The following is a 19,612-nucleotide window of genomic DNA, read 5'->3' on the forward strand; positions in this document are numbered from 1 at the left end:
CGATGGGGATATCGTAAAATTTATTTCCACCTCTGTCAATGAAACTAAATTGAAAGTCACTTGAGAAATGGTTTCATAAATTTATCGTGCACGTTTTCATCGCTCCACGAGGCTGCACGCTTATCAATTTATTTTAAAGTTTCATATAAAATTTTGTAATGATTACATGATATATATTATGTATTACGGCTGGTATATAAATAGGAAATGCAGCTGAAGATTATTTGATTAGTTGCAACGATATATGCTTTTTTCTGTTCATCTCTTTTTGTCTCGTGTAAGCTACAAAGGGTATGTCATTGAAACCTTCTATGGCAGTCAAATAACATTAGATATAAGATATAATGCAATAATTCCAAAACAGACAATGAATCATCAAAATTAATTTATTGTAATAATTACACCAGCAACTTAAAAAAAAGTTGATATATACGTAAATCTACACACATAAATATATATAAATACAGCAAACAACAAAGAATCTTTTTTTCACGTCGTTTACAAAAACCATTATAGTAAAGGTTTTTTTATGCCTTTTTATTTTACTGTTGCATAAAATTTACAACAATGTATTTGCAAGTCGTATACATCCTAGTCGCATTTATTCAGTTAAAATATTGTGAAACAGTTACACCTGATAAGACTGTAATATATAAGTAAGTATAATTCATAAAATTTTTGCTACATGGACATTTTCAAGAACAGTATTTTCCACGGTTTTATCTGAACCCAAACACAAACCTTTCGTGAAATCTCCAAAGCTCGGCCGTTACAAGCTTTTGAACTAAACGAATTTTCCTACACCTCTAAAGCCTTTCATTTTTGATATTTTGATTGTCCGTGAAAAGTGATTGCTTTATGGCATTATATGAATTATTCTGAAATTTCATTTCCAACCACAGCTACTTATTTGATCTAAAGATTAAATGGTTCAAATAAAGCCAGAAACAGTTTTTGGGTCTATTTACAAAACTGCAGTATTAAACAGATTAAATTTTAAGATAAAGCAGTTGGTTTGAAAGAAACTAGATATAATCTATCCGTCTGCTTTTTTAAAATTGTATATAATCAAACACCAGTACTTATTTTTTTAAATAGTTAGTTTAAATTTAGAAATGTAGTATAGAAGACCGAGTACCTAATGTAACCTGTAGATTATAAGAAATACCTAATTTATGCTGAAGGCTTATCCGTTAAACCAAATGTACTTTAGGTATATACAAGTGATAAAGGCTGTATGGAATACCATCACTATCTTATCTTCTAAAGAAGTTTTTTGAACTTTAGTTCTCGTCTTCACAAACGGAGTAAAAGTTGTTTTTTAAACCATGGAATCATGACCAGAAGAAGATATGTCAAAAGTACTAGTTAAAAAAGCGAAGGCTTTATAGTGATAACTTAAAAATATTCTCTTAATGTAGTAACAGATGTCAAATGACTGACAGATGAGTGGAAGGTATTGCAAATAAAAAAAAATCACCCTCAATAACTTTGTGTACACTGTTTATATATTTGTGTTTTAGACGCGTCTGAAGAAAATATTTACAACCGTTTAAAAAGTATAGTCTCCTTTCCTTTTTCAGGAAAAAAGGTCCCAAAACATATTTAGCTCATTTATAAATTGCTATAGAGATATAAGTTAATCTGAGGATTTAGCTAACTTAAAATCCCTTAGAGAAATTTTGTAAAGTTATACCGTGTGTTGACTCACTTTAATTACTGTTTAATTTTAAATCATCCAGACTGGGGGTGCCTGAATAATTTAAGTCTAACTGTTGGAAATCATGCAATAGTTAAGTGAATTTAAGGTGCATTTTATTTTGGTCAGACAAATAATGTTACATAATATTTGTTTGGTTTTGAATTATCTACTCACGATCGTCAATAAAAAAAATATCTCTGTGACATGAAAAAATATTGATGAACCGTTTGATGGAATCATTATTAGTTAACTGCAATTATCGATGAAAGTAAATAACTTCTATTGATAAAACATACTTTTACGTTCTGTTGTAAAAATCTCATATATATAATATTTACGTTAATTTACATTATAAAACAATGTTAATCATGTTTATAGTTCTATAATTATTACCAAATTGTTAAATGACAGAAAATATAAAGTTGATTAAATATAGCCAAAAAACATGATATCAAATTCATGTACATAGATTTATTACTTTGGTAACAGACACTAATTTACGGAACTTTAAGCGTAATACTTAATATTTAGTTCTGAGTAATAAAAAAATAAATAAGTAGGTGATACACCTTCGCATTTTTTTTCGCTTCGCTCGAAAAAATCTCTCTCGCAGCGAAATAAGTGAAGTGACCCCAGCGTTTCGGTAAAGAACCGTCTTTTGGGACATAGGTTCGATTTTCCGACCCTGAAATCGGAATTTGTAGTCTGATCTAAATTTTTTGATAAAAACCACCCCAGATAATTGGCTATCGAACAAAAAAAGCCTCTACTCGATCATACATTCGGTTCCCGAGATCATCTCCGTGGATGAATGGCTTGTCCACGAGAGCTCTGCTCAACTATAATCGCGGAATTTTTATATACAATTAGTCTTCAAAGTGTTTTGCACTTTAATTCATTGAAATGTATAAAAATATTAAGTAATGAAAAATCCGTTGAAACAGCTCCCCTGATTGTGTTTAAACCTTTATGTATATTAAGGGGCTTACCGTGCTACCTATTTCGAATGGAAACTATTTGCATTGTATAAGTTGCGGTACTTCAGTTTTTAATCCTGTTAAATGTTTAGTTGTCTACTTAATACAAAGTGGTCTCTTATACCAAAGAATAATTCTGAACTCGATGAAATAACACCAGTTAGAATAAAAATATTTTAAAAAGTCGAGCCAAAAAACAGAATTTGTAAACAGGACCCCACAGTCATATACTTTTATGTCCTGATCTGTTGACCGAAAGCTGAGACGAATATAAAATGAATAATATATTAGATAATTATCAGGATGTAAAAGTAAATATTTGTACAAAATTTATTATTTTACAGAGCAACCGAGGGCTTCCAGATAGCTTCTCAGGTATTTGATCTGTACTTGAGAATGTTTGAACATTGTTACTCCACCTCTATGCCAAATCAAAGGTGATATTACTTATAATTGACTTAATTTTGTGAATACAATAAAAAATACATTTGGTCTTAAATAGGGAAAGATGGATGAAACAAAAATAATGCTAATTTTAGTGAGATTATTGTAAACTATTTTAATATTTATTATTATAAATTGACATATGATAAATTTGTATTCCAGAGTTCTGGAGACTTCCATTACTCTTAATGCAATTATAAAATTACAACTCAATAAAAAGCAATACCATAAAAAATTATAATGTTTGTATAATATTATGTACATATTTATATTTTTAGATTCCTAGTCGACAATCTACACAGTTACATAAACGCCTATTCAAAAACTACAGTGGGGTACGCACCCGTATTCACAGATAATCGTAAGTTCTTTGCAAACATGATCAACACAGCTGATTTCAAGAGAACCCTTCAAAGAGATATCGCAGTACTTCAACATAATATAGTGCAGAAAATGAAGTTTTGCGATGACTCCATCATGACTGAGAGTGCCTTAAAATCATTATACGACCGTGAAGTTGATCAAACCAAGCAGTAGAAATATGTTTTATAAAAATATATGTATATAAAAAATATACCTAGTCAAATTTTTAAGTACCGAGTTGAAAATTGTTTCATGAATTTGTTTGAAATTCTTGTCAGACACAATAATATACTATATATTAAAATTATTTTGTACTTCATACACTTCAGAACCGAAGAAACTTAAAACGTTCGTTACTGAGATTGACGATATGTTATTATACGAAAGGAATTTTTTTACTTCGTTATACATTAAAATATTCTGTCCTGACACGTATAATGAACATGTTTTCTAACAGTTTTAATGTTTCATCAAGTGGCATTTCAGTGGCAGTGGCATTCATACAGGTACGATCATGCGAGCACCTGTTTTCCTGACTTATATGCAATTTAGTGTTATAATCTATCTGTGGCCTCTAAGACAATAAGATGTCGAGAGCTCCGTTTTCATTCCAGATTATAGTTACTATCTCGAGCAGAATTATAATTCAGAATTACCATTTTAAAGAAAGTATAGCCTTTTACAAAAATTCGCTTTTTCTCTCATGTCACAAACTGGATGTGAATAAAAAAGGTGCACTTACATTCTGGTACTATAAAAAAAAATATGGTGATTAACCAAATGCCATGAACGTTACTGGTCGTGACTGGTTTCATCTTTTATGATGTTGTGATCGACGTTTTGTATTTATGTTTATAATCTACTATATTTTTACTATAAAAGACTCAAAATCCTATCTTCGCAGAGCAGAGAAGTAAAGAAAACATTATAAGCTTTACTTAAAATAGCCTAAGTATATGGTATCGTTCTGTTTGTCTACAAGTTAAGTCTAGTATGATGCACTGCCTCTTCCTTCTAGATATGAACATGTTTTAGTAACATGAATTTTCATAAAGGGCTCCGGTGGACATAGATCTCGAACAATTTGTAGATACGCAAGGCAGTTTTTGTTATCATAACATCTTTGATTTGATATATTGATTACAAAAAATGGCTCTTGAAAGTTTTGTAGAACTATACAATACTAAGACTTCAGTTTTACTCTCCGCTTGCATTAAGCTATATGCTTTCTTTCGTCAATCTTATAGTGAGAAAGGACTGGAGCTCTTTTATGATTTTGAAATATAATAAATTTTCAACTGTATATTAACATTAACTGCTTTAAATTAGAAAAACTCATCTTCACCCCGTGTCTTAGCTGTCATGTCCACGTGACATCACGTCATCTCGGAACCTCGCTAACGTGGAGTTGGAAATATTTAATCTGGACCCGCCGCGATGAAAACTTGAAAGCTACTTATAATATTTAAGGTTTTCTGATGGATTAATTCTCTCAGCGATAAATAGGTTTCCGTTAATTAATATTATATCCTTCAAGCCAATTTATTTTGGGATCAATCCAACTCCCTGGAAAGTTACTCTGCGATAGTCGGTCAAAGGAATTTTGGTCTTTAGTGACCAGTATTTTCCTTATACGATTTGCCTTTCTCTAAGATTTTATCCCCTTAGGTGCTGAACTATCTACATACTTCAGTCCGCTTTCCTAAATCACATGAGGTTTTTACAACTGGTTTACTTACAATATTCGTATCTCATTATAAAATTGAAGTCTGCCCTACATTAGAGTTTACATGGAATTCACTTCGAGATGTTGTAATTGGAATCCCACGGGCATAGATTTTTTTACTAAACAGTTGCCCATTATCTGTACCTTGTTCATTGTCTATCCTTCGTGTCACATATGAATTATTCCACAACTTATCAGACAAATCCGCTTATATTCATTACCAATTATAAAAAAAATTACACAGATACCTTCTCTAAATGAAGACAAAAAACTTTTATTTACATATATATTTAAATCCTGCAAACTTTATAAATAAGTATAATAAAAACTCTGAATAAAATATTCTTAACAATTTCCAAGAACTTAATACATCGGTCTCGTAAATTTACGACCCAGCAAATGGGATAAACATAAGAGCATCATCTGTAACCTTATTACAAAGGTCTTCAACGAGCGACGTAACATTAAACGAACTGCAGGTCGACAATACGGGTAATAGTGGCCATAATTTACCAAGAATGTTTGTTTTATACCAACGGCTTGAATTTTTTGAAGAAAATACACTTCAGGGACTATTAATCACTTAGAGATTATTAGAATATCGTATTGGTAATAAGAAGCTTATAAAATAAATAAGAGTCGATTATAAACATAAAATATGTCGGTTTTAATATAGAAAATATGATACCTTTAATACCTACCATCCCTTTGATCTTACTGATATAAGTTCAAATTTAAAAAAAAAAGCGTTCTGATTTTTTTTTACAATGAAATACAGTTTGATTATTGATTTGGTTGATTGATAGAGTTGGATTCTTTAGTCTACTAAAAATTTTGGAACAATAACTTGAACATATTTGCTTCTTTCTTTGCACAATAATTCAAATTTTATTAATAAGATATGGATAGTTAAGGTTTACTGCGAGTTGTAACCATTGTCTACTACTTAAGAGGCAAAAAAAGGGTCTGCCTCTCACTTTAAATTTTCATATTTAGCACTATATGTATTTCAGAATTCGTACTGAAACTTTCTTCATTTTTAAATTATTTTAAAGAGGAAAGTATAATCGTGTTCACTACTATGTAGCGGGAACATACAAAGGAATTTAGGGTAGATAAGCAGCATATATGATTAACAAAATTTCTTAAACGGTTTTTATACTCATATACATATTTATACAAATATTTTATTCGTGCAACAAAAAGTTTAAGGTCACGTAACGGTAAGCAACCTTTCTTTTGCATATACCTAGTATAAGTCATTTACTTTAAAGTGTTCAGTTTTTTACTTGACCATTCTTATCATTTAACCATATTGATGTGTTCAATAACACGCTTTATTTGCTAAAGTATATGTTTAATAGGTCAGCGCGTGGATGAAGTTTGATCTTAGTTGGGATCCTTCATTAAAAATGAACCTCGATTGTGAGAATCAAATGAGTGAGTAATTTTTTTCACCAAAAAATAATTTAATATCTAAGTTTATTTGTTACAAAATTAGCAATGTATAAAAAAACTTGTTTGTAGTTTTATGATATCATGATCGAAGAGAAAATGTTTTAGATGATTGTCCATTTAACTAAAAATCCTCTTAAAATTATTCGATGTGGGATATTAAATTCCTTTTTATAACCATAACTTAATAATAACATAATGGGAATGGAACATCCATAGTAGAAGAAATCAAAATTATAATTTCATTAGTCATAATTGAATGTCGAACATTTTTGGAATCATATCGTTAGTTATATTCTCAGCTGATGATAGCTATAACGGCGATAGGTGCACAAAAAATATTCGGTTTGTAAATACTTCATTCAAAAAATAAATAAAGCATTGATATCATAAAATAATAATTTACAAAGTAATTATTAAAATCAGACACCATAATATATGAACGCGATCAAATAAAACCTAGTAACGTCAGTTTGACAGCATGTCAAAAATGATATCAATTCGAGCTGTTTACGTTACTTTGCCTAAGTACTTTATGGTCCATCGAAAAATTATCTATAAAATACTACTGATAATGAAATGACCTTCATTAGCTCTTAAATCATACTGACACTAAAGCACAAGTATATTTAAACCTGATATTATAGTTGTAGGATTATTTACTTTTCAATTACCTTATGTGTAATCGGTTCAATGTACACTTATACATTATTTTACTCTTCAACTGCCGCATTCACTTCGTTAAAGGACAATTATATCACTGCGCGGTATTGACTTATTCTGAGTGTGATATGTGTAAAATGTAAAAATACTTAAAAGCAATGTATCTGTAGTTATAATACTAAGACATAGTAAATAAATGTCTGTGCATTCTCATGTGAAACGACAATTAATGTGACTTAGTGGGTAAGAAATACAATAGATTTGACTCGATGTTTAAGAAATATAACTACTTTGAATATATGTGACTTTTATTTTTCATATCTTTGCCTCCTTAGTTATAGTGAAATCTGAGATCTTTAATAAAAACAAATAAACAGTCCTTAATTTAATGAAAGGCACCTAATTATTGAAGTTAGATCTCACTTCCTTCGATTTCTATATCTAATTTCTCATAATTTATCTGAACAAATATATACATGCATCTAAGTTAATTTTAATGTTAATACAAATTTTAATCAAGAACAGATTCTTTATTACATATAACCTTTTACTCTTTTTTATGTCAATACATAATTTTGTCTAAAAATATAATATAACTAACTATGCATAAAACTTTTTTAAGGAAAATGCTAATTATAATTTTGAGATAAATGTTGCAAATGTACATAGTATTAGGACTATCAACTTGAACTTTATTATGACATTTACAGAAACCATTATTTAAAATGGATGGATTACATGAAGATGAAAAGTGCATTTTGATGATTAAAGATGGTCCGATATGCGGGTATATAGAGAGAAACGAAGAAGGAACATACTACAAGTTTAAAAAAATACCATATGCCAAGCCACCTTTGGGCAACCTCAGATTTACAGTAAGTCATTTCATAAAATATATAAAATTAATAAGTATAGATTCTATACATTACTTTAATGCTAAACTTCAGTGCTTAATAATGAAAAGAATAATCAACTGAATAGTTCTTATTATGCTTTTATTTTTAATTTTTTTTTAATGTCACTTTTATTGTGAAAATTAGAATTGAATGTTATTGATCATTATATTTATTTTTTAAGTAAATTCATTCTTTTTGTTTATAATAAGTACTTTTAAAACCAATTTAAATTTCAAACTGTTATAGTGGCAACACAATAGAATTTAATGTTATAAGGGCCTCAATAGGACTTGTATCCAGAGCCTTAAAAACATTTACTTACAAAAAAAAAGGTTTAAGTATAATATGTTTTAACATCTACAAAAAACATATTATGCTTTGTTTTGCAGTGCTTGTATTTATAGAGCAGTTGAGTTAAATGACAACTATTTCAGCCACCATCGCCGGCGACGCCATGGACAGATTTACTTGACTGCACCCAAGAGGCTCCGTTACCTTTAAGTCTAAATGAAGAGAAGGGCAAATATGGCTCGGAAGACTGTTTATACATGGAAGTGAACTCCCCGAACATAACACCAAATAAACCCATGCCAGTCATGTTCTGGATTGGTAGTTGTAACTATGCTTACTATATTGATCAGTTGTACGATTCCACATCAATCGTGAATGAAAGTGTTGTGTTTGTTAGATGCGGTTTCAGATTGGGACCGATGGGTTTTCTTTCTATAAACGAGTTTAGTGCTCCCGGTAACATTGGATTGAAGGATATAGTCATGGCCCTGAAGTGGACTCAAACTAATATCAGCGTATTTGGTGGAGATCCGAATAATGTTACGATATTTGGTTCGAGCACGGGCGGTGCCACAGTACACTATATGATGATATCACCAATGGCCGTTGGATTGTTCCATAAAGCCATAATGCAGAGTTCCACAGCCCTCAATAAATTTTCCTTAAATAAGAACCCAACTCAAGCTGCTATTGACCTAGCTGAAAAATTAGGTATAACGACTGCAAACAAATTTGACATGGTCGACGAACTGAAAAAAGTACCTGCCCGCGATATAATGGAAGCGTACAAAAAAATATCAGATAAATCAATATCTAACGACGATGGTAAACTTTTTGACGTTCTGTTTAGGCCTTGCGTAGAAAAAGAATTTGAAGGTATGCCGACATTTCTCAGCAAAACCCCCAGCCAAATCCTAAAATCTGGTACCTTTAACAAGGTCCCTATCATAATCGGATGCAACAACATCGAAGCCTCCGTCATCCAGAATATTAAAACAAATTTCTATGAAGATTTCGAGAAATTCAATGAGGATGTGTCGTTGCTCGTTCCAAAATCGATAGCATTTAACGAAAAACTCACAAAGACTATCGGCGAACAACTATTAAATTTCTACTTTAACGGTAACGGCGTTTTAAACGAACATACAAGGACACAGTATCTGCAACTCCTTAGCGATTTTTATTTCTTGTATTATTTGTATGATACCGTGCGGCTACAGTACAAATACGCACCAGAGTGCCCAATCTATTACTACATTCTAAACTATGCTGGTGAATGGGATGTCCCTAAAGAATTGAACTTTTTGAATTCCATAGGACATTGCGGGGAAGTATCCTTCCTATTCCGAATTATAATGCCAAATAAACAATTCTGTCGCGGCAGTCGCGATTCTATTACAACCAGAAACAGAGTTGTAAGACTTTGGACAAATTTCGCCAAGTATGGGTATGATTTCTTTTTATTACTTAATTTTAAGAAAACCTATCTTGTAAATGTATGTTTGCAAAACATAAAAACACCGAACAACACAACATTTGCGTTTTATTCTAAGCACTATTTTGATAAATTTTGTTTTAGTAACCCAACGCCCGACGAGAATGATGCATTGCTGCAAATAACATGGGATCCAGTTGAGAACGAGGAAAAACTAAATTATCTTAGCATTGGTTCCGAACTCACTAAAGGCAGGAATCCATATTATGAAAGAATGAAATTTTGGGACAAACTTCACGAACAGCATGCATTATTAAAAACAATACTTTATTTCATTGACAAGGGCGTGCAAATTTAAGTGAGTTATCTAAGAATATTCACTATAACCGAGGAAAACACTTAGCGTTATTAAAAATTGTTTTTTTACGTTATCTAACAGTTTCCTTAAAAATCCTACGTTGTGTTGAATAAAAAAATCATTTACATAATTATTCATAGCAAAAAGAAATATGTGCTCCGATTAAATTCCACTGATTCTTTACTTCTTAAATTAAATTTATTTATACTAATATTCTTTTGGTATTTATGACATGTAGATTAAATCTTAATTTAAAATATAGCTATATGATTATTATAAGTTTGTATCGTCACATTACTTACGAAGCGTTTACAGTTTATCACTTCTTAATCTTCTCACATATAATATTACATCAGGTTATTAAACGAGAAACGGAAAAAACTTATGTACTGTCATGTTGCGAACTTAGAATAAGCCTTCAGATTAGTTGTGACAGTATTCCTACATTCAAACCACCATTCGTCAAAACAAGTGAAAGAATACATTATGATATTTTTTTTATTTGTTTATATGCCAAAGACAAGATGATTTTATTAAATTTATGACCTTCCAGAGATTATTTTTTCATCCTTGATTAAAATAAAGATTGAGAATTATTGAAACATATTTTTATGCAACAGATATTTAAAATATATTTCTTTACTAATCTTTAACCACGCTAGTGATGTCAGTATTTTCGTAATAACGTATAGGAATGTTTCAATAAATATGATCGATTTTATTCTAATACATTATTAAATTATTCATATAAAACAGAATCTGATCAAGGGACATACGAAAAATATACCTAGAAAATATATTAACTAAAAGACATTATATAATAACTGTATACAGACAGTTTGTTATAAATTTTAAAATTATCTAAATATCAATTGTTACATAATGGAAAATAAAATTGCTATTTCATTGGGAACTTGTTTTTGTCTTCGTATATTTTTCCCTTTCTAATTCTTTTGGTTTATCAGGTGAGATAATTCGTAATCTTTTATTGATTTCAACGTCAGATTAACATTAATCCTCATTGATTGTAATTTTATTCTTATCATCACAACATAAACATATTTCATATCTATTTTATATAAAGGAAAATAATTCTAAGTCTCTTGTGTAGTGTAAAATATCATATTCATGAGCGAAAAGAAGTTTGATTATAAAATTATGACCGTAAATGTTTTATTTATTTATCTTTAAATTTTGCAGTTAAGAAATTTTAATCATAAATTTAAAATGTTCATTTTCATTGGCAATATTATGTCATTGCGGTCAAATTAAAAATAATGGTGTAATAAAATATTTAAAAAATTGGTAAAACAATTCGACTGGCAACACTAACACAGTTAGGTAGGTTTTTTGAGACTTGCAACCAATGTTCGGTATTCAGTCCAATCAGCTGCTTATTGTTCTTGCGAACACCTACTCATAATTCTCGCGAATACCGAATATACAAATATATATTTCTTTGTGGTGGGTTTTCTTTTAAATGAAACAATTTATAAATTTTTGTAACAAATTTGATTGCTTTGAAAATTTGTATACATTGTTAATTTGACTGACAATTCCAACATGGCTGCCTGTTTACTTTTAGATGGATTTTTATGTGGGCTTTAAATAATTGTTATTGTTCAGAAGACCTTAAATAAAAAAAAACTGTAAAAAAATATGACGGCATAGATTAAAAAGACTTTTTAAAAATGTGATTAAAAAAATAAACTTTTTCATAACCGTTTACTGGCAACTAATAATTCATATGATACAAAAGCTTGTCTAAATAATACGATAAGTTGATTTGTTCGATTAAAATTTGTAGAGTTCTAAAATCAAATAAATACAACAATTTAAGTCTTAGTGACATAAAAGAAACAATTAAATTGATTAAAATTTGGCGCCACACACTGGCCGATTAAATGGCAGAATATTCAGTTAATCGGCCACGTCGATTCTGAAATATTCGGTGTATAGCCGAATATAGTTATCGTTGCGAGTCTAGTATATCTACTAGCAAATTATTTTATATATAGACACATTACGAATTGCACAAAATGGTGATGAATATAGAGGCATAGAAATTAGTTGGTCTATTGTTTTTAATATGAACGTCATAATAGCAGGCGAACGAACCAAATATAAAATAATATGAAAATAATGTTTTTTTTTTGTGTTTAAAAAATTTATTTTCTATAAAGCGTACATTTCAACAAAATAAAAACATGTGTCGATACTATCAATTAAACCATATTAACTAATTTAAAAGTTTAATCACAACAATGAACTTTTAGTTTAACAGAGGCTGTAATGAAGGCCAATAAAATATGTGTATAGTATATATATATAGTATATATGAATATATATATAAAATTAATATACTACTGACGTTATCTACAGAGCGAAAAAATTTAAGGCGAGGATATTATGATTTTTTTTTTAATAATTTGTGATATAAATTAATATAATGTACTAAACTACGGCATAATAGGTGCAAAAAATAATTACTCTGAAGTAGGTAGTTTGTTCACTAGTCGATAGCAAGCTGCTAGGTCCATAAACATCTGAAACAAGATACAGATAAAAAAAATATCATAGACAGATAATAAAATGTATGTCAACAGTTGAAAATATAATGAAAACAATTATTGCAAAGATAAATCATAGTCATAATAATTTAAAATTTTCACATGGCCAGTTTGAACAAAAAAAATTAAGTATCACCCTAAATTGTAAAAAACTTGTTTTTTTCTTTCTTGTTCTTGAGTTCACAGAACTATTTATCTCATTATTATAATACAAAACAAAGATTCTTTTTTGACAGTTGTTATATGTTATGTAGATTTAAATAATGTTACTTTTACTCTATTAAAAAGCAGGTTATAATATAAAAAGCATGTCACAAGCTAGATAATAATGGAAATTAATGAATTAATTCACTTTTGACAGTGAAATGTGTGCTTAGGTTAAACATTATGAAAACAATAAAGTAATAGTCAAAATATACAAATTGAGAAACAGTCTAAATAGAAATACTGTTGAATTACAAAATGATAAGACTAAGATTTAGTCAATAGAACAATTGTTTAAATGTCACTATTATGTCACACACTCAAAAAAGAAATATCCCCCAGTCACTGATTATATACTCAACATGTAGTCAATATAGCAACTGTACTATTGTCAGCATGACTCGCTCAGAACTGATACCCTCCAATCACTTACTATATACTCTACATGTAGTCAATACAACAACTGTATTATTGTCAGTACCACTCACTCAAAACTGATAACCTCCAATTACTGACTATATACTCAACATGTAGTCAATATAGCAACTGTACTATTGTCAGCATGACTCGCTCAGAACTGATACCCTCCAATCACTGACTATATACTCTACATGTAGTCAATACAAAAACTGTACTATTGTCAATGCGACTCACTCAGAACTGATACCCTCCAGTGGGTACGGCATGCTCAGCATTGAAGGTGAAGGTGTCGGCGGATGTGTCAGGCGCTAGTCGTACGTCTTCACCCTCAGAACCGAAATAATTCTCAATGATCTCAAACGATTTCTGATAAATCTCCAAATTCTCATGTGACTGAAGGAACTCGATCTTATCCACACCTGCAAGTTAAATAATAATTTTATTAACTTAACCCAATTTGTTTGCAAACACTATATATAAAATAAGGAATTTTAGGTTTATTTTTTTTTTAATGTTTTCCTTTACCTTTCTCTTATTTTAACGATAACTTTAGAATTCAATTATTGAGAACAAAAAAAAATCTTTCTGTTTAAAAATTACTATTGTACGATTTTTTGTTAGAAATTCTTTAATTGTTGGCTTCTGGGCTTACATATTATATATTTATGATAGTTGTGGAGCAATGATCTATCTATTAAATCAAGTAAGTGAAGCAATGACGATATATTGAAGCAGAAAATCACCAAACGTACCAAAGCATTCTTCAATAAGTGTTGCGAATGGATTCCTACGATATGATTGTCCAGCCTTTAATATATTTTCGAGTCCGTTGAGCGCCACTTGTACAGTCTTGGTGTCGGTCAGAGTCAGGAGATCACATAAGGGTGGTATACAACCTTGTTCCACCAAATAACTGGAAATATTGACACAATTATGCATATCTGAAGAAAATTAATTCTCAATTAGGATACATTTATAAAAAAAAAAATGTTTTTATATAAAAAGATTCTAGCTAAGGTCATTGACTTCTTGGATATCTACACATGTTTTGCTACTTGTATTAATAATTACATTGTTATCATAGTTTAATGACCTTAATGAAAACATTTCGGTACAATTCAATTGCTTACCATATCTGTGTGTGCGTCCCACCACTTGTAGCATTGGTTATCGCCCAAGCAGCTTCCTTTCTTGTTTTAAATTCGGCTGATTTTAATATTTCTATCAAAATTGGTATAATATCTGCGTCTATTACCGTCTGCGGGAATTAAGATTATTCCATTACAAACCATGAGATACATTTACCACACAGTTAATCTAAGCGTAAAAATTTAACTCCAATACAGACAATTATTAAGTGAAGGTAAATAAATGTACGTAATAATTTATTTTATTATACAAACATATAATATTCAAAGAATATTTTAAAGCAGAAAAATATCTGAGTAATGATGTTAAAATTTTAATTTGTATGTAAAACCAGTTATAAATAAGTCTTATGTTAATACTATCAATCCAAGTACAAAGATAATACAAGAATACCTACTAGTCACTTGAAACTATGATACGAAAGCGACAATGATATCATCTACATGCATTGCTCGCCATGTTGCTTTCTGATCACTCATTAATGTATGTATTAATATTTAAACCATTCAAATAACAGAACTGGTTTAAAAGAAAATGGCAAATACAATAAGTATGTAACCAAAACATCGAAGTTCAGATAAAATAGAAATCTATCATTAACTATATGAAAATATAATAGTTGTATGCAGAAATATCACTGTATATATAATATAGATAGCATTCCAAATAGGTTTTATATAATTTAAAATATTTCTGTGGTTCTATACCACAAATGAGTTAGAGATATTAAAAAAAACATCATTTTCATACCATAAATAAGTTTGATGTTATTTCAAAAAAAGGTTCACTATAGTATGTACCTGTATCTGTGCTGCGTTGCCAGCCGTTATATTGGACAGCGACCAGCAGGCCTCCTTCCGTAGCGTCTCCGTAGAGGACCGTAGCAGTGCTCGTAGACTCGGTAGCGGGTTACAGTTCAGTACGGCTTGGGTCTGGGCGTCGTTGCCAGTTACAATATTGCCAACCGCACGCAGGGCCGCTGACACTACTGTGTACTTATTGTGCCTGAAATATCACATAAGAATAAATAGATAACAATCTTATTATATATATATAAATGTAATGAATACACATCAAGTTCTCCTTATAAGGTGATAAGTAACATAGTTTATAAAGTCTGAGTGTAATACAACTGTCACGTTTAATACAATATAGATATTATTAAATATGTTCACTTTCATCAAATTAAGAAAACTATATGAGCTTAATTTCAGTACAAAAAATAAGACACATTATTATGTAAAGTATTTATGAAAGTACAGTCTGTAAAAACTGACATAAGTAACTCTACGAGTCGGCGACACACTCCAGCGTCGATTACAGCCTGTATCTTCTCGTTGGGTCCGTCCGATAAGTATGAGAGGGCCCAACACGCGTCGCTTAATACATCAGCATCCGTATGATGCAGGAGTCTCGCCAATACTGGTATACCTACAATAAATAAATAAATAAATATATATATACTTATACACTTGCTTTTTTCAGTATTTAGAAAAGGAGAAACATGTCAACTGGTAAACAACATAAAAATTATTCAATAACTTTATTTACTTATTTCATATTTCAAAGTTAAGAAATGTAAAGAATAAAAAATTATAATAACTAATAAATAAAACAACGGTTAACAGTCAAAGTAAAAATTTATCCCTTCTCTAGATCTTCTCAGACTATTATTATACAATATATTTTATACAATATAATAGGGCAAGTGGAATACATATGGATATTTTGTCATTTTCGGCACAAAATACTAGCTTTTTTGTAATGAATGCATAATTGTTAAGAGGAAGATATTGTGAAGGGATTTTGAAGCCAATACAAGATTTTACATTTCAAAACCTGAAGTAATTTTCCTATTGGTGATAAGAATGTGTGGATGTTTGTTACATTTTAACTCAAAAACTATTGCTGGGATGAATGATACTTTCCCATTAATTAGGATAGACATCAGAATGGTATATGCCTTATAATATATAACAAAGTTCCATGTATTTCTAGCGATAATACGTCATAACTGTTAGCATTTTGTATGAAATCACCTTACATAGGCATAAGATGACATTATTTTTATTATAAGAAATCTTACCTGGAGCTACAGCTTCAAAGTTCGTCGGAGGATTCTTTCCTCTACAAAGATTTGATAAGGTCCAAACAGCGTTCTTAATCATTGATAGTTTAGAATATTTGTTTAGAATACTGAAAGAAAAAAGAGATTATCATAATATTACAACCAGGCTATCATATTTAATAATGAGATATATATTTTTTCTAACTATAACATTTTTTTGTTATTTATATGAAATTATTAATAAGTATTAGTTTAAAGATAATGTCTTTTCATTCTTTATAGCGAAACAAATTAAACACCGAACAAACTGGATAATAAGTCCATGAGAAAATTAGTATATTACTGTCCTACGCCTACCCCGAAGCTAAGTCACATCATCTATATGATAACCAAAAGCTTGCATATTTTCTAATGAAAAACTGGAAGTACTATATGTAATAATACAGTGTAAACTTGTGGTGGGGGTATTTAGGAACACCCACAACGGCACAGGTATATAACGCGACTCACTCGAGCAGAGGCGGCAGTAAGCCCGCAGCCAGCACGACGTCACGACAGCGGGGCGAATCCCCCGCAACGTTGCCGAGCGCCCAGACAGCCTGCTCACGAACCTCATCACGACCCTCGCTGGCCAACTGTACCAGTACTGGAACAGCACCACACTCCACAACTATACAGGTCTGTTCCGATGAACCAGATGCTATGTTCGTCAGGGCCCATGCAGCTTCAAACTGAATTTATTATTTTTTGTATTAAATTTTAAGAATATAATTGATATATTGATCTCACATAATATTAAATTCTTTTAATTTATACAAAATAACCTGTAATGTAGGATTTGAATTGTTTCTTAAGAATTTTACAAATTGAGGGACTATTCCAGTTCTTATGACATCATCGATCGGTGGATTCGGTTCTCTACTGAGTAGTTTTCTAAATTTTTGTGTTGCTGAAATTTGCTCTAGAGGATTGTCTCCATACAGCGCCGCCACCATCTCTTGTGTGATGTCATCAGATGTTGTAATACTAATGTCCTCCTGGAAATTATGAAAGTATTCATAAATTTAACAAATAATCTTTCTAAATAGTTATATATTTTAATGTAATATGTCATAATAAATTTCGCTTGCAATAAATATTATTATTTATAGAGAAATGTGTTTGGTTTTATTGCACTTTAAGAAAAAATTATGTGCAGCTTTATGATGGTGAGGCTGTAGTACTGAATATAAACATAAACCCTGCCTGGTATATATAAAACAGTAACATCACCTGTAAAGGCGCATCAGTGGCATAAGGGCTAGGCATTTTAACATTTCGACGTTTAAATAGTTGTTGTTGCCGTTTTTGTTTTCTAAGTTGGACCCCTTCCTCTTCACGCCGACGTCGCAATTCATCAGCACTTAATCCTGCTGTCTTGTAACGATGCTTGTGACCTCCGGACATCTACAAACATAATATATAATGTATGTTATCAAAGTCAAAACAATATAAATTTGCAATATGCATTTTACGAGGGAGTAATGAAAAAATATTACTTGCTACAATTATAAGAAGAAATGAATAAATATCAACAATATTCTGGTGAAGTCAGCAGGAAGCTAAATTTAATTACTTTGCATGAAAACTAATTTTTATGTTTGTGATTATAAAATAAAGCACATAAATGTCAAAAAATTAATTGGGAGTTGATAATGAATGTAATTTTAACATAAAGCAACGAATGACTAAAAAAATTCACAGAAATTTTTATCATTGTAGTAACACCAATTTGTATCATAAAAAATACTTGACCTTGCTTTCTCATACAAAAAATTATAAAAATATCAATTAAATATGCATCACTTATATATTGGAGATAACAACATAATACTATGCAAGTTCTATATTTAATTTGAAATTTGGATGATAAATTTTATTTTCCTTAACATTTGTCGTAAACAAAATAAAAGAATAACTGTTCCCACTTTACACATTATTTACCAATGTGTTGACTTTTAAATAATCCATTGCTGATATTTAATATGCACATAATGTTTCCATTTAAGTAATAATTTGTTATTAATTTTTACCTATAATCATTATTTTAGTCGCTTCTAAAAAAATTCGTATTAATAGAATCATATTGTCAACGAAAAATATTTCCAACAGTTTCGTTATTTTAAGCCAGTTTTACTAGATCTACACAAGTAATTCATGCAAAATATAATAATGGTCATATAAAAACTGAAAATGTACATCTAATATCATCCAGAAATAAAAGAAAAATGTTTCAAAAAGGTGAAACAAAGCAAAACATATGAATAAGAACGCACGGTTTACGATATCAAGATCAATTTTCGGTTTTTCTAGCATAACAAAAGATAAAAATGGCCCAAAAGAATAATATTCAATACTTACGATGTTTGTAAATATTATCACTTAAATTATGAACAACTGATCCACCATTTATTACTAAATATTGCTATATAAATCCAATTCACAATTCACTTTATTGGAAGATCACGTCACAGAACGTTTGGGTTTTTAATAAAAAATGTTGCAGTTATGCACTGGACTCCTATTACTTACAATACCAGAAAATTATAAGCAGTATTTCCACTTTATAAATGATACTATTTCTAATTATTGGTCTATAAATAATCATCTGGTTTATATAATATTGATAATTTTACCATTGTTTCGAAAACATAATATTACTAGTATTTGTAATAAACTAATCAATTGCTTGTTAATATATTATTTACTCTAGTAGAACTTGAAAAACTTTTATATATATATATGTTAGAATAAATATAAAGTATATTAAAAAATTTAGATATAACTGAAAACATTTAAATAAATATTACCTATGCATACCGTCTATAAAATGACATACATACATATACAAA

At 30.0% G+C, this 19,612-nt stretch overlaps 3 protein-coding genes across 4 annotated transcripts; 2 read left to right on the forward strand and 1 right to left on the reverse strand.

Annotated features, from left to right (window-relative positions):
- Window positions 1-512: 512 nt before the first annotated feature.
- LOC116766992 (uncharacterized) lies at window positions 513-3,790 on the forward strand. Its single transcript, XM_032657135.2, has 3 exons — window positions 513-656; window positions 3,024-3,116; window positions 3,402-3,790. Exons 1-3 carry the CDS (start codon window positions 568-570, stop codon window positions 3,658-3,660), a joined length of 441 nt encoding a protein of 146 aa, XP_032513026.1. The 5' UTR covers window positions 513-567; the 3' UTR covers window positions 3,661-3,790.
- Window positions 3,791-7,164: 3,374 nt separating this feature from the next.
- Window positions 7,165-11,223, forward strand: LOC116766864 (juvenile hormone esterase-like). The gene is made up of 4 exons (XM_032656998.2): window positions 7,165-7,573; window positions 8,041-8,205; window positions 8,661-9,964; window positions 10,097-11,223. The coding sequence occupies exons 2-4, from the start codon at window positions 8,056-8,058 to the stop codon at window positions 10,308-10,310; spliced, it is 1,668 nt and encodes a 555-aa protein (XP_032512889.1). The 5' UTR covers window positions 7,165-7,573; window positions 8,041-8,055; the 3' UTR covers window positions 10,311-11,223.
- A 576-nt stretch (window positions 11,224-11,799) lies between these two features.
- LOC116766993 (importin subunit alpha-7) lies at window positions 11,800-19,281 on the reverse strand. 2 transcript variants are annotated; one of them, XR_009752668.1, is made up of 12 exons: window positions 19,122-19,281; window positions 17,994-18,167; window positions 17,546-17,758; window positions 17,232-17,452; window positions 16,740-16,849; window positions 15,931-16,084; window positions 15,454-15,658; window positions 14,635-14,762; window positions 14,257-14,417; window positions 13,739-13,923; window positions 12,801-12,856; window positions 11,800-11,941 (listed from the first exon to the last, which is right to left on the reverse strand). XR_009752668.1 is itself a non-coding variant. In XM_061521470.1 (11 exons), exons 2-10 carry the CDS (start codon window positions 18,165-18,167, stop codon window positions 13,739-13,741), a joined length of 1,551 nt encoding a protein of 516 aa, XP_061377454.1. In that variant the 5' UTR covers window positions 19,122-19,281; the 3' UTR covers window positions 12,021-12,856. The 2 variants fall into 2 exon arrangements, 1 of the variants encoding a protein (XP_061377454.1); XM_061521470.1 differs by lacking the exon at window positions 11,800-11,941 and having other exon boundaries at window positions 12,021-12,856.
- Window positions 19,282-19,612: the final 331 nt, after the last annotated feature.

The sequence above is a fragment of the Danaus plexippus genome, chromosome 10 (genome assembly GCF_018135715.1).
Source record: "Danaus plexippus chromosome 10, MEX_DaPlex, whole genome shotgun sequence".
In the NCBI taxonomy this organism is placed as follows: Eukaryota; Metazoa; Arthropoda; class Insecta; order Lepidoptera; family Nymphalidae; genus Danaus; species Danaus plexippus.